The sequence below is a fragment of the Phyllostomus discolor genome, chromosome 2, assembly GCF_004126475.2.
Source record: "Phyllostomus discolor isolate MPI-MPIP mPhyDis1 chromosome 2, mPhyDis1.pri.v3, whole genome shotgun sequence".
In the NCBI taxonomy this organism is placed as follows: Eukaryota; Metazoa; Chordata; class Mammalia; order Chiroptera; family Phyllostomidae; genus Phyllostomus; species Phyllostomus discolor.
The window spans coordinates 153145668-153161850 of record NC_040904.2 but is presented as its reverse complement, the minus strand read 5'-3'; the positions used below and the strand labels follow the sequence as shown (position 1 = coordinate 153161850).

Below are 16183 nucleotides of genomic sequence, written 5' to 3'. Positions count from 1 at the left end.
ACTGCCCAGCATTCCCTGGACTGCACCCCCCGGAGTGCCTTACAATTGCTATTCAGATGAGGCAGAATTTCTTTTCATAACCTGCCTATGCTGCATCATTTCTCTACTCCAATGTGTAAAATTAAAATCTGATAAAGGTAATGCTGTACTAGAGATTTTCATTAGCTCCAGGGCCATCTAAGCTCCATTTAATTAAAAACCGTTGCATCCAGCTGACTCATTCAGTATGAAAATTATCTGGTCCCTCCTTTTTTTTTTTTCAAACTGTGGAAAGTGCAGTGTGTTCTAGAAGGTGGGAGACAGGTAATACAAATGACCTCATAGGCAAAATTCAGTTCCAGAGAAAATTGTTCTCTTTCTCTAAACATACAGAAATGAGTTCTTCACCTCTAGGGCACCTTGAAGACACTAGTGAGTCTTCAAGGAATTGATTTCAAAGACTAAAAAGGAGGGTACTTGGCTTAAGGAAAAGGATGGTGGAGGAGTTGGAACAAAGACCCCACTTGCTAGTCTTTCTTCATTTGATTTTGGGTTCAAAGTACTTTTTCTCACACCAGGTTTTGTTAAAAGACACCTAGCTGGAGTGGGGCAAAGGTGGGTTTATAATTGTGAGTATATGAAACACAGAGTTTATTTTTATATTATTATTTAATTATTATTATTTTTCATAAGAACAACTGTAAACCTACTTTTGCTCCACCCTGTAAATACTCATCAAATATATCTGTAATCTTCAGGATGGTAACAATGTAGATTCCCTCAGCTAACACTTGCTATTGAATAAATGTAGTCAAATATTATGATTCTGCCCTGGCTAGTGTGGTTCAGTTGACCGAGCACTGGCCTGTGAACCAAAGGGTCTCCAGTTAGATTCCCAGTCAGAGCACATCCTTGAGTTGTGGGCCAGGTCCCTAGCAAGGGGCACACAAGAAGCAATCACACATTGATGTTTTTCTCCCTCTCTTTTTCCCTCCCTTCCCCTCTGTCTAAAAATAAACAAATAAAATCCTTTTAAAAACCCTAAAATACATGTATAAAGGACACATGGACAAAGCCAAAGTGGGGGAGGATTGAGGGTGGGAGGTAGGGATGGCTGGGGTAGGGGTGAGTCGTAGGGGGAAAATGGAGACAACTGTACTTGAACAACAAAAAAAAAGAGAGAGAAAAAACCCTCAGAACCTAAAATATATATTAAAAAAAAGCCCACTATGATCCTCTCAGGAAAGATATTTGGTCAGAAAGGTTGTTCTCCATTCTAAGAAATACACTACTCTGGCAAACAGACAAAATATACAAAAAGTCAACTATTCATATAACTATTCCCCCCCCCAAATATCTGAAGAGTCTGCTATTAATACCCACTCTATAACTATTTTGAAAATGAGAGTTTTACTGTTTGCCTTCATTATCCTTCAAACAGAGTGGAAATTCAATATAACAGGATGCCAAATTACTTCCCTTCTCTCCACACTCAATTTGCACCAAAGGCTTTTTTAAAAATAGCAAATATTACTAGCTTGAAAATTCTTCAAAACATTCTCAAACAATGTTTCTTTCCTCAATTTGGGGTTTTTGAGTAAATGCCATGCAGCGTGGCAAAAAAGATTTGGAGGAGAAAGACCAGTAAACAAAGATAATCTATTGTTTTGAAAAGAAATGAGAGACTCAGTATCTTTCTAACTCTGCTGGAGGAAGCAAGCAATAATCACACCGAGAAGATAAAGAGGTTAACCCAGACAGATCCTCTCACCGTGGTCAGGTCCCTTCAGAGCCAGGCGGGTCTGATGATGGGGAAGGATCTCCAGCTTGACCTGGTCGGTGGTGTTGGCCAGGAACTGGGTGGCTTCCGCCAGCGTGCAGTACTCCATGCTGGTTCCATCGATGGACAGGATGTGGTCCCCCACGTGCAGTGCGCCGCATCTAAGGAAGGGAGACATGCTCAGTGCTCTTCCTCTTGTAGTATGACTTTCATGTCCTTTGTAGTTAAATCTTCACAGTGTCCCTTTACTCAGAGAAAGGAAAGTTGGAGTGTTACAGGAGACACTACCTGTGAGCTATTAAGTACCTGTGAATGGGAATGTAAAACCCTGTAGAAAATACAGAAAAACTCAAGGCAATGTTTTTCTGTTGTCCTTCGAAAACAATTATTTTGGGGTAATGGTGCCAAAAGTTGAGGGGGAGTGAGCAAGAAGAGAAGGAAGGATAGAAAAAATGTTTCCCTTAACTTTTTCTGTGATTTTTTTCTTCCTAGGTTTTTCCATTTATAAATAGGAGTTAGTAAATATTCAGAATGTCAAGATGTGACTTGCAGAGTTGGAATAGGGTTGTTTACAAACTATATTATGTCTGAAGGGGAAATAATCTGGAGGGACTTCAGCTAAGGTTTTCTTAGAATCCTTTCATACAGCTGCCAGAGGACCAGGTCTTTATTGTTGTTTTATTTTGTTATTCTAGAGTTACACTCTTATCAGTACCTAGGTTCTCGAAGACGATGGAAATTAATGCAGGAAGCAGTAAAAACAAGCCTGTGTGGTGAGAGAAGGGGAAAGCTGGGGGTGGGGAGGGCCTGGCTGCCGTTACATCTTGCTGAACTCAAGAGACTGGCTACTGGATGAGTCGAGAAAAGCAAACACAGCAGTCAACATCCCGACGTGCCAGTCAAGTTAACAGTTCCTTGTAGTGGTTACCACTGTGGAGTGGGAGAAAACAGAGGGAGAAAATTAAAGCACCCTGCACCACTGAAGGTCACCCCTGGGTCCATGGCTGTCAGGGTTAAAGGACTGTCAGGAATGTCGGGTAAGACCTCTGTGACGCTGCAGACTGACCACCACAGGGGCTGCTGCAGGTCATCGCTTCGCTGTCAGAGCTCCACCAGGCATGCCTGGGGCATATGGAGAAGGGGGCTGAAGACACGCAGGGTAGACTGGGCATCTGAGGATATCTAAACATCGCCGCAGTGAGAATAGTCTACTGCTGAAGACAAAATTCAAGTCACCCCTTCCATCTAAAAGTAGAATTCCACCTGGATGTACCTGGAGTGCTTCAGCTGTGGGAGGTGCACTTTTTCTTACCAGGAGCTATGAAATAATTTATTAGGTGGTATAAAGTCATCCTTTTTATCCCTCTTCTAACATGTAAGTCTAAAATATTAATTAGGAAAATCAATTCAGGAAAAAGAACTTCCTATTTTTACCATCACAGGAATGAATGATGTTCTCAGGGACCCTTGAAGATTGTGAAACCTTAAGATTGACATACTGTACCAGTTGGTCCTTTCTTTAAAGATTGTATAATTAAAAAAATCATTTCATGTATTTAAGAAAAAAGGAATAAGATTTTATGGTGGCAGGATCTAACTGATAACAATTCAGGACAAGCCGTGGCTTTTCTGTGCAGAGCATAATTAAGTTCTGCTTAGCTCCCCTCTAGGACACAGTAGGAAAATTTGCTCAGTTGCTTGCCTTTTTTCTTTTCCATTTTTAAAGGCCATACCAAATATTTGGATGAGGCAACATTACATCATAGGGTGGCCGATAAGGTAGGCAAATTTTTAAGCCCTAGAACAGTAACTTGTATTTTAGTTGAAACTTGTGTAAGTTGGCAGGAGAGCTGTATTTTACTGATGTGTATGTGTGTGTACCTGTGTGTATGTATGTGTATGTATATGTATTACATGTGTGTATATGTAAACCTATATATGCAAAAGGTTTACCATTGTCAACTGTAAACCTCTTTGCCCACCTCTGTTTATGTGTATGTGTTTTAACCCACATGCAGTTTTGAAAAGTTGGCACCTGCTGCCACACTCACCTGTCTGCAATGCTTGCAGATTTAATTTTGTCTATGACAATGACCTGTTTGTTACAGCACATCGAGGTAGTAAGGGCAACCCCAAGGCTGGCACCAGGTGTTTTGGCAACTTCAACTAGTAATGGCCCGGATGCTGTTGCCACAGAATCTATGAAAGAACAAATTTCAGAAAACAAAATAGAACAAATAAGCAAACAGACACACACCAAAAAATGGAGAATGTTCAGTCTGATACTGGTCTGAAACTTACATTTGCCTCCAAATAACACCCCCACAGCCAGTGGTAACTTCTTAGGGCATCTCTTAGGATACTTGTTCTATCCAGCTTGTATTCAGTAATATTTACACAAGTTTATCTCTTCAATTAAATTTTAAGCTTCACGTCATCATTTGGGATAAGGTCTGTGTATCTTTATGCTCTCTGTTTCATTTGGTACATACAGTGCCTAGTATATACTATGTCACTCAGTAAATATTTTTCAGTAAATTAATTCAATAAACATCTTAGCATGTACTATAAATGGATGGATGGTTGAAAGAAAGGAAGGAAGGTAGGAAGGGAAAGAGAGAAAGAGGGAGGTGGAATGGGTGGAATGGATGGAAGGATGGGTGGATAAATGGATGATGTCTCGAATTAGCCACTTTGTAGGAATGCATACACTAAACTGACTTTGTACATCCATTGGGTCTTTCCTTATGCTAGACCTGATATAAAGTCACTTTCCACATGATTTATTTTTGCTTTTTGGAACACTCTTCATTCCTTTAGTTCCTACTCACTCTTGGGGACTCAGTGTAAACATCAACTCCTCTGGGAAGCCTCTCCTGATCCATGGTTTCGGGAGACGCCCTTCTTTTGTGCACCTACAGCCTGCCATACTCCTGCTGTTGTAGCACACACCTCACTGCCCCATACTAGCCAGTGTGGATTACATGCCTCTGTCCTTCAGCAGACTGTAGGGTTGCTGTAAAGGCAGAGACTACGTCTTGTCAATCACAGCATCCTCAGTTCCTGGGATAATGATGGGTACACAGGAGGCGTGTCATAAATAGTTGTTGAATGAATGTATGAACAAATGAGAAAACTCATGAAATTGTTTAAAGCTCAGAAGAAGCAGGGGTTCTATAGGAAAGAGCCTCAGACACAGAGTTAAAACATCTGCATTTAATTCTTTTCAAAATATTTTGGTCATGATACTTTAGACAAGTTACCAAAGACTTCTAAGTCCACTCACTTACCTATAAAATGATATCGGTTCCTCAGTGTTTATGACAATGAAATCAAAGTGTAGTTAAACATTTTATAATTTGCAAAGTGCTATATAGAATATTATTATTACTGATATATGAGGATCTCAAGCCTTGAGTCATCTCATTTTTTAAGATTGTATATTACTCTGCAATATTTTTCTGATTTTTTACTGCTCTGGCATTTGAGGCTTCATTTACAGAACTTTGTTTTTTCTGCAAGCACATCTTTATCACCAGTGCGCTGCTCAGATCCAGCGAGCTAGGGAACCTGCACTCCAGTTGCCGAAGCCTAGGCAGTACGCACTGACTCGTGAAGCTGCCAGCTCCACGCGGAGAGCCATTTTCAGTTTGAGATGAAAAAGCATTTCTTAAATGAGGTAAAGACAGCATATTCATGCTGGCAACACTCATATTCAGTGCTAAGGATTCTTGTATGTGCTATGTTTCTTAAATGATTGCTAATATTGAAATAATTTAGTCCTAAAAAATAATTTAGCCCTAAAAATGGTTGAGAGACATTACATCAAGGCCTCTGTCTTTTTCTGTCAAACTAGGGCAGTCTCACTACTAATGGCTGGGAGAAACCAAAGGTCTCGGTCTACTAGGAGGACTTTTTGATTCTGCAGTTTCACGGCTATAATTTTCCCATTATATCATTACTAGCTCCCAGAGTTTGTTCTCAAACTAACTCCACAGTGGCTTCTACTCTCTGGTCTTGCTCACCCTGCTGTGTTAATTTTCCTCACCTAGGAGTTTATGCCAAGTGGTTTCTGTGGGTATATGCAACAGTGGTTTGCTCCTCGTCTGCCTGAGTTGGCACTCACTGGAAAGAATTCTGGTCAATCTCTTTAGCATCTGTTTTGGTTATCCTTCCATCATGCAAATGGGTAGTCGATTCTGCCTGCCTCTCAACTCTAATAGTCAAAGTTCTGCGGCTAACCCAATGCACATGACCTGATGTCTCTAGTTCCACCCCAGAGGCTTGCTGGCCTTCTCTTCCTGCTCAACTCGAACCTCACAGGAGCTCTGGCCTATCAGGGTGTTTTCTACATTATCTTCTTAGAGCTTTAGAAAGACTAATTTCCCAAATGACTTCTCATGGACCTATTGAATTTTAATAGATAGGTTTGTGAGGTGACAATCACACATATTCTTTCACCTGGTTTTTTCATGTCTAAAGATAAACTTATGTAAACAGATGAAAGTAATAAAATTTCTGTTATTTGTTAACTTAATCTCATACAAATGACAGAAACTGATAGTTGTTCCCTGGTATCCTATCTTCCCTTCTTTCATCAGTAATAAGGTTCCTAAGTTTTAGCTAACAAACGGTTGCCCAGCTAAGAACAACATTTCCCAGACTCCTTCGTACTGAGGTGCAGCCATGTGATTAAATTCCAGCCAATGGGAAGAGAATGGAAGTGAGATGTGAACCATTCTGGATGTACACTTAAAAAATGGCTGTGCCCTCCTCTGCCTTATTTCCCTCTCCTTGCTGTTACAATGTGTGCCCAGAACTGTGGGCCATCTTCAGCCATGCAGACAAGGGCATGGAGACACAACACAGAGGAAGCATATGCTCCAGAAACCATATCTCCAGAGATTGCTTAATCTCCCCCAAAATACACAAAGCTCTTGTACCTTAAAACCATGAAAAGACATGAATACTCTGGGAAAGGCACTGTCTGGCCCTAGGAGAATCTGCCAGACTGGCTTAACTATAGAGGACTCTAAGCAAACCATGATGACTGACAGCTGAACAGAACCATGGAGTAGAAGGTGCTTACTTAAGTTTTAGCATGAAACAGATGGTACACTCAAATTAGGATAATTCAAGGGGAGTGCATTAAAGGGACTATTTAGAAATGTTATCGGGAAACCACAAGGGATAATGCAATACTCTAGGGCCAGAAGCAACAGGGCACCATATCCCAGAAGACGCAAAAGGCATCATAGGCCAGAAGACGCAAAGTATAGAGCTGTTTGTGGAGCCAGGATTCAGAACCAGGACTGTGTAAACACGACTACCTGACAGGAGCGGGGGCCTTCAGTCAAAGGATGTAGCCAGTCCCAGTGAATCCACAGGGAGGAAGCCAGGGAATAGCATCCTATGTCATGGCCCTCCCTCCTGTGATCTCCTGCCATGGTTCCCAATTAGCTAAACCCAGGAGCCAGAAGGCATGAGAGCCCATCGTGTAGGCCAATCAGTCATGGCACAGGGTACATGAGAAGAGAAGTGAGTGGCCCCGGGGTTATAAAGAAGGATATCCTTATTTGTGTATGTCTCCATTCAACTTCTTTGCACAAAAGTCTGGAGGCTACTTGCTTTAAACAAAGTATGTAATATAAGGAAATAATAAGGAAGAAGAAAAAGTGACTACAACTGCCTTGCCCACAAGAGTTAATAGAGAATTACATAATGACTCTGAGCTATAGGTAAATCCACAGAGAAAATAGATTACAAACAGCCAGGGTTTGGGGACAGAGTGATTGCTTCAGTTTTGGAACTAGACAGAGGTGATGACTGTATAACATTGTGAATGTATGAAATGCTATGTTCATACACTTTACACTTTGAACTGGTTAATTATGTGTTATGTGCATTTTGCTTTAATAAAAAATATGTTGACTCTGAACTTCTAGAAACCAGGACAATAAAGGAAACATGGTTAAATATGCAGTTACCACTGCTGGAAAGGAGGAAGTCTGTCCTTACAATGGAAATACTCTTTGAGCAGAGAGCACTAAAAGATATCTCTCCCCTGAGTTTTACATGAGTAAGTTCTGCTACCTGGTAAATGAGTAATGTCTTTAACACATTTTTATAATAGGGTCCAGAGGTGGTTTCCAATGGCTATCCCTTCATCAAGGTTGACACATAAGATTAAAAAGCAAATCAGTGATGTTGTCTCTATAATGGGACAAGTTCATGCGATGGTCAACTTGATCTAAAGACAGATCCTGGGGTAGACAGACTGGATGTCTGTCTGGGGACCTTTCCTAGATATCAGTAGTTTTCCTCACTTAGGTTTCCAACAGAAGCTGCGTATTAGAGGCTGTGATGAGACCCTGGTATGCTGGCATTTTATATACATGACTGAGACCACATCCAAAAGCTCTGGATATCAGATAAATCCGTGGCAGGATTAATGTACTATCAGGAGGCTGGAGAAGCCTAACTATATTGTTGCAAGATTAGAAGGTCACCCACCTCACACACCCACAGAGCAGGGATTTCTAAGTCTGCAGGCTAAGTCATCATTTCTGCAACAACATGACTTTAAAATATGCCTTTATGGAGTGCTAACAACATACCAGGAATATCAGAAGGTGCTGGGGACTCATAGATGAAAATGTATTATCCCTTCCTTCTAGTAACCCCTTGGGGCTCCTCCTTGCAGAGAAGGTGGGGGAGCAGGTAGACTCCTGGATCTCCCGATAGAAATTTATTCTGTTGAACCTCATGAAATTTCTAGGTATTTTTTTTAACTGCAGGACATCAAATGTTTTCAATTCCCCTCCCTCCCCTGCCCTGATGAAACCTTTAATCTATTGGGGTCAACATACTTATAAAACAATAGTGGGTTATCTAAGCAAATGTGATTTCCAGGTTTCTCAGAAAATTCCTCAAGCATGGCAAAAGATCCACAGAAGGTGGCTGAAGCTCCCTGTCCATAAGGGCTGCCTATAGGATGGCAATTGCTATTACCAAATACCTACAGTGTGACAAGGGAATGGGAGTGACAGTGAGACTTATGGGGATCTGAGTAGACTGAGCACGGTGAACTGGGGTAGCTGGGATGAGTGTATTGGATGAGATAGGATTTGATCTGAAGGTCTCTCAGCTGCCTTTATTTTAATGGGTTCTAGGAAAACAACAGAACTATTTTAATGAGTACTGCTTTCCAGCATTACCCATGTGGCAGTTACTTTCTGCATCACAGAAGGGGATCTAGAAATGTTAATGTTCAATAATCATTAGCCTTTTCTGGCAATTGCTTTCCATTATACATGTTTCCCCACAACAACATCAAGAAGCTCATACTGCCTTGTGGTATTAAGCCTATTTCCCTAGCTGCCACCCAATTTCATCCTCAGAGGGTCTCATGAAAAGTAGGGGTTCAAAAGCCCTGGCTTTATTACAAGATGTCTAATAAGAGGCATATGAAAAGAAAAATCAAGCAGATCGGGTGGATGAATGGGGTACTCTTATTTAAGGCTGTGCAAGAGAAAAAAAATGGAGTGTGCCAAAATGAGAAAAAATAAACGGAAGAAAAATCAGGAAGAAATAATCAAGAGCCCATCCCCTGACAGATGATTAGTTTATCCTGCTGAAGTGAAGCATGGCTGAGAAAAATGAATCACGCAGATATAAATTATTCATGTTTAAAGATACCTTAGTCATTAAGATATTTGCACCACAGCTGAAGCCCTTGCATGCTGTGTTGATTTATAGGCTACATAATTATGTAAGATATGGTGATGATTGTTTGCATGGGAAGCACACTGGATTTTTTATTTTGTTAATCAGTTTTCCCACTCTGAGTGCTGCAGTTCAATCAGAGTACAAGGCTTGATTAGAATTTCCTGGGGGGTGGCAGAAAGACTGTGTGGTCATAGTAGCTTTGCCTGCCTTATATTCCTTCAAATAAAAAGTACCTTTGGGAGGCTTTTCGACTTACCCATTAGTTAAAAGGATTTTTATTAGTGATAGTCTATTCATACAATGCTACTAATAATGTCAACTCTTTTCAGATGAGCTAAACTTTAACAGAAATTTTTGTTAACTTAAAAAAACCTGCCAGTGTATTTTTATCTATTGAAATATACTACTTGGGCAATATTCTGATGTAACAAAAAGTAGACTTTCCATGTTCAAGTGAACTTTATGTTAAATCCTAAGTTTTTCCTGGGGAGTTAAAGAAGACAACTCAAACAGTTACTGTATTATAAGAGGGATCCAAAGCAAGTGAAACACAAATAATCTCAACTCGGCTTTGGCTAAAGTGAAACTGGTGATTAACTTTTATTCTCTGTAGTAGGCTCGCCCTAGTCACTTGATTAACTTTGGAATATCTTCACTCCCTCCACCTCCTATTTTACATGACAGACTTTTTTTGGTAGCCTGCTTGGGTTATAGTGTGTTTGTAAAAATTTATTGAAGTAAAAGAAACATACAGAGAAATACATACATCATAAGTTTGCAGTTGTTAAATTTCCATAAACCGAACACGTCTGTGTAACCACACCCTGACCTAGAAATAAAACATTACCAGCATCAAAGAGTCCCCCCACCGTATGCTCCTTTAAATTGTTCCCCTGTCCCTCAGGTAACCACTATCTTGACCTCTAATGGCACAGGTTAGTACCATTTCACTTTATGCTTTTTTGAAAGTAGATTTAGTTTATACTCTTCTGAATCTGGCTTCTTTTGTTCAATGTTATGCTTGTGAGATTGTGCATAATGTTGGGGCTGGTTTTAGATCATCCACTCTCAGTGCTATCTAATATTCCACTGGGACAATATGTCATAATTTATCTATTTTACCCTTTAGGTATTTTCTGGTTTCTGGCTAATACAAGTCTTGTTGCCGTGAACATTTTAGGTTGTCCTTTTGTGAACACAGGTATGCACTGCTGTGGGAGTCGTGATGGGGAGTGACATTGTCAGGCTGTAGGGGATGAGTGTGTTCAGATTAAATACTGTCAAAGAGTTTCCCAAAGTATGAATTTACCTTCTCCCCAGCAGGAAATGAGAGTTTCAGTTGCTCTACATGTTTGCCACCTCTTTCGGTCTTTCCTGTTGCAGCATTCAGGAGAGTGTGTAGTGGATTCCCACTGTGGTTCCAGTTTGCAATCTTTCATGGAGTAATGGTCATTTGGGTCATTTGGATATCTTCTACTAGGTTACTGGGCCTACTGATTTGTGGGAATTAAAAAACAATTTGATATGCATCCTTTATTGGGCATGTAGTTTGCAAATATATTTTCAAGCCCCTGTGTGCTTTACCATTTCAGATTCTTAATGGTCTCTTTCAAAAAAGAGCTCCTAGTTATTATTTTTTTATGGCTAGTAGTTTATGTGTTCTGTTTAAGAAATCTTGGCGTACTATAAAGCCATGATGATGTTCTCCTATGGTTTTTTCAACAGGCTTTGTTATTTAATTTTCACATTTATATCAGTAGTCTACCTGAGTTGATTTCTATGTCTGGTATGGGGTAAGGTTACAATATATTTTATCAACATGGATATAACTGACCCATCATCATTTTTTGAAAAGAGCATTCTTTTCTCACTCCATTTTATTATCGAGGTCATAAACTGATGACTGTATGTGCCTGGTTCTGTTTCTGGACACTCTCTGTTCTGTTCTATTGGTCGGTCTGTCCATTGTTTTATGACAGCACTACACTATCCTAAGTACTTAGTGTACATTCCCTGGTTTTGTTCTTCAAGACTGCCTTGGCTTTTCTTGGCCCTTTGCAGAGTAATGTTTTACTGTGTATGTAATTAAAAAAAAAAGAGTAGAACCCAGTAACTAAATAAGTGAAGGAGTTTAGGCTCCAACTAAAGGAATAATGATATATGAAATAATTGTGTTAGGATTTACATGGCAGGTTTCAGTACTAAATTTGATAGATGGAAGTAATATTTATATATATTTAAACATGTCTTGTAGAATACTAGTAAAAGTCTCCCAACTTAAATTTCTAGGGCTCTTATTTTGTCCCATGTAGATAAATGATAAAGAGTTTTTAAACTTTCAAAAGAGAAAATGAAATGAAAGTCAGTTCACAAAGTTTCTTAAAGGAGTGTCTGAACTCAGACAGGGTGACTTGAGACACACTTTGTAGACAACCCCATATCCCTCATCACACAAGCTCTGAAAGCATCACCTCCTATTGTCAGCTCTGTGTGAACATTTTTTTTTAAAAGGGCACAATTCTGTCTACCATGAGAAAACTTTCAGAAAGCTCAAACAATTTATGTCCTATTTGCTTTAGAAAGTGTAAACAACAAAATGAATCTGGCATTTAAGTGATATCAATTGGAAATTAGAAATGTTGGCCAGAAAGTGAAAAATCCTTTGCCCTGACTATTCAAAAGATTTGGCATACACACAGGGCTATGCATAATCATCATATTCCATATTATCATCCTCCCAAAAGTCTGATTCCTCCTCCTGACTCTAAAATTAGTCCCTGTCAGGATTTTCTGAGCTGGATAAGGGATCCACACAGAAAACAGAATGAATCTCTACCAGGTTCTGCTGAGGCAGAGAGGCTACTTAAGTAGGAGTAAGTGTCTGCCAGCCTGAAACAGAATTCTTACTGCTCAGGATTCTTCACCTCCCAAGACTGGGAGGAACAGGCAGGAAGAGTTAATGACTCAACAGCGAATGTAGACTCTCTCTGGAATCCTGTGCCAAATTTGGCTTTATGTTTACAGTTAAAAAAAAAGTATCCTAGTTCTCTAGAACCAGCTCTGAAAGATGACAAATAACAACCACATAGACATCCTAAAAACCACTTTACTTGTAAGTTGCCAAAAATATACTTAGAAATTTGTAAGGCATCTACATTTCTGCCTGACTTTGGGTTTTCACACGAGGTAAACACAATATTAAAGAAATGAAACAAAATACTGGGCAAATGTAGATGTCTAAAGATATGGTTAGATTAAAAAAGGAAAAACTATTTGACCACTAAGTATTAAAACTGTCAATGCCTTGTCAACACAGAAGCAAAGGAAGTCTGACCAGAGCAAATACACTAAGATACTCTCCACTTCCCCCCTCCTGGGGCCAATATGACCACTGACCATTGCATAGCCATAATAAGCACACAGCCCAGTGTCTTGAATCCTGTGGGTCCTGAATAAATGCTCATAATATTAGTCATAAAATAAGTAAAATTTATAATTGGAAGTTTTGACATATAGGTGGAAGGGATAGAAAATAAATTGGATGATAGATGTCAAAATCAGGATCTAAAACCATTTTGACAGGTTGGAATGAAGGGAGAATATTTAGAAATCATTATTTCACAGGGTAAGTGATGATATGTTTTACATTTTTACTGTGAGTTACACAACAACCCTCTGGGATGGGCCTGGGCATCTGAATTGCTCTCCACATGATTCCAATGTGCAGTGAGGCTGGGGGCTCCTGCTTTACGCTGTAGGCCTTGGATGTCCAGAAATTGCCTACTATTAGAGGTGTTCAAACAGAGCTTGGTAAAGAATATCCTAGGGGAGTCCAACATTTTGGCATTTCTGGGCCACACTGGAAGAAAAAGAGTTGTCTTGGACCACACATTAAATACACTGTGACAAGTAATCACAACAAAAATGTCATAATGTTTCAAGTAAATTTATGATTTTGTGTTGGGTCACATTCACAGCCATCCTGAGCTGTATATAGCCCATTGGCCACAGGTTGAAACCCCTGAATTTCACTCATGTGTAGAATCTAAAGAACAAACTGAACTAACATGCAAAATAGAGACAGACTCAGAGACGGAGAGCAGATGACAGCTAAGAGGGGGAGGGTGGGGGTGGAGGGAGTGAACAAAAGAGAAAGAGGTCTCATGGACATGGGCAACAGTGTCATGATTGTGGGGGGGGGAAGAGGGGTATAAGGGAATAAAGGGTAATGGGAAAATACAATAAAAATCACTAAAAATAAAATCAATAAACATTAAAAATTCAAAAAAACTAATAAAAGTAAAATATTCGATGGAAAAACATTAAAAAGAATGTCCTCAAGGAATCCCAGCATTGGATAGTGACACAAGTAGATAATGATGAGACTCAATTACTGTGGTCTGTTACCAACTTTGGAGAACACCTGCCTTCAGAAGCGTGTTTTGAACACCCTATTTTCACCTGCTTGGTTAGATAGGTCTTCTATAGGCATTGATTTCTGGACCAGGCTTTAGATAGGGAGGGTATTTGAGAGTGAAAAATAGCACTTTATACCATTAAAGATAAACTACCACCATTAGAAATGAAAACAGCTGAAATACTTCAAGAGACCAAAGCAGAAAATTTCCCTAAACTAGTGTACACAGCAGAAGAAGAGCCAACTAGATCTGTGGGGATCTTGAGAATCTGTGGTGTCCAAGTCCATTTTGCACATTTGTAGAATTAAGAAAGCCGAGCACCTTTGCCAAGGAAAAAAGTGAATGGACCATTCCATTTAGAATCCTTCATTTATAGAACTGTGATTTTGATGATGGTGCTACAGTACCACCCGTGCACTCTGTACAGTGTTAAGAAGTGAATGCAGACCTTACTTTAGGGGTACAGTTAAGGGTCCACTTGTGGTCTTCTGGGCTGTCTAGTTCTCTCTTCTTTTTGGAGACAAGCTAGATTCTAACCCTTCTCATTTGTTACAGAAATCTGGGCTGCAAGTGCTGTGCCCAGGAAACCGCGACGGTGTCTCTGGGTATGGAAAAAGAAAAAATAAAGGTAGAAGGATTCCTGGAAAATTATGCCTCGCTCCCTTAGTTTTACATAATTTGAATCAATAAAAGTGCCTGAATGATTAAACACCAGTAGATAATTAATTCCGTGTCTTACTTTCTTCCTTTTTACTCAGAACTCACTTAGGGTGCTTAATGTTACATATTTGATGCTCTGGGATTTTTTTTCCCTTGCTCAGTACTGCAGTTAGGCCTAAAACAATTATATTTTAAATGATTAAATTTTACTTCTATTTTTAAATACTCCCTGTAAGACTTTTCTTTTTAAAAGAGTCTTCCATTTCAATTTCACACTCTTAAGTATAGAATATACAAAGATATTTTCCATTACCTTTTTTGCTTTCAAAACTTTCACCCACACTTAAAACACTTATCGTGTCATAGATTGACTACAATTGCTCTCAATCTTCTGTGGGTATAGTACTGGATTTGTGAGGTCAATCTGGGTTTAATCCCAGGTTGAACACAGTGTGATGTGTGTGACACTGGGCAATTTATGTGACCTCTTCAGGACAGTCACTGCATCTAGGAAAAATAAGGATAATCATATATATGTCACAGGGTTGCTATTACAATTAGAGTTAATAAAATGCATAAAGTACTTTGCACAGTGCTTGGCAGAAATTAACCACACAAATTGTTAGTTCTCTTCTTCTCTACTGTTTTTTGGGTTGAACTCAGCGTATGTTGATGCTACTCAAATAATTTCCTAGTTAATATGAAAAATTACTTGCTTTACTTGGCCAGAGAAAGTTGGAGGAGACTCAAGTCAAAAAAGTTAAATTATTAAGTTAATGTTTGCCTCTATGTAAGATTCAGTGATATTGTCCTTAAGAAAAAGTTATGAAGAGAGAAAGGAGGGCAGCAAGAGGGGAAGCCAGACAGTGTTCTAGTGCATCATTAGTTAGATTTTCATGTGTCGTTTCACTTACTTAACTTTAAGTGTTGTAAATGATTTCGATATTACTTTCTCTGCAATTTCAAATTATCCACACTGCTATGGATTGAGTTTTATTATCATACCTAGTGAATCCATATATTGGGCAAAATACTCAAAACACATCAATGCATGGAGCCTCTGAACTACACAAATTATGAAAATTAAATTATTTTTTTCAGAGGTAGAATATTTAATATTCCTGCCAAATGATATCTTTGGCTTGACTGACCAAGCTAAATCCTATCTCAGGCCCCTTATATGCCCTCCCGAGGGTGAAAAATCCGCTAGAAAGGCTGCCAAACTTTTGCGGTAATTCTGCTTAGATAGTAACATTCAAGGGAAGCAGATCCTGGAAGGTGAATGCACCACTCAGCACAAAATTGCCCTTCTAGGAACTCAACAGATATGTTCAGTGAAGAAAATCACTTCTAGAAGAGGAACAGATATGTTCAGTGAAGAAAATCACCTCTCAGAAGAGGCTTCAGAGCACTCAAGGATGTCCCACAGGGTGAGACACCTCAATAGAGTCTGTAACAAAACTTCAAAGGAGTCCTAAGAAGCAGGCAACCAACAGTGGTGAACCTAAGTGCATGAGGTGAAAAGACAAGTGGGGTTCTACATGAGTGCTGCTGAAATATTACTTGAGAGCTTCACTCAATTCTTGTAAGTTAATGATAATTACTCCTTCCTACTCTC

The 16183-nt window shown here is 39.5% G+C and overlaps 1 protein-coding gene across 9 annotated transcripts in view; it reads right to left on the bottom strand.

Annotated features, from left to right (window-relative positions):
* GRIP1 (glutamate receptor interacting protein 1) overlaps window positions 1-16183 on the bottom strand; it is a 664666-nt gene that overhangs the window by 93646 nt on the left and 554837 nt on the right. For all 9 annotated transcript variants that reach the window (XM_036018708.1, XM_028532026.2, XM_036018706.1 and 6 more), the window contains exons 8-9: window positions 3811-3958; window positions 1751-1920 (exon numbers count right to left, since the gene is read on the bottom strand). In XM_036018708.1, the coding sequence (XP_035874601.1) occupies window positions 1751-1920; window positions 3811-3958 (318 nt within the window). The remainder of the gene's footprint in view (window positions 1-1750; window positions 1921-3810; window positions 3959-16183) is intronic.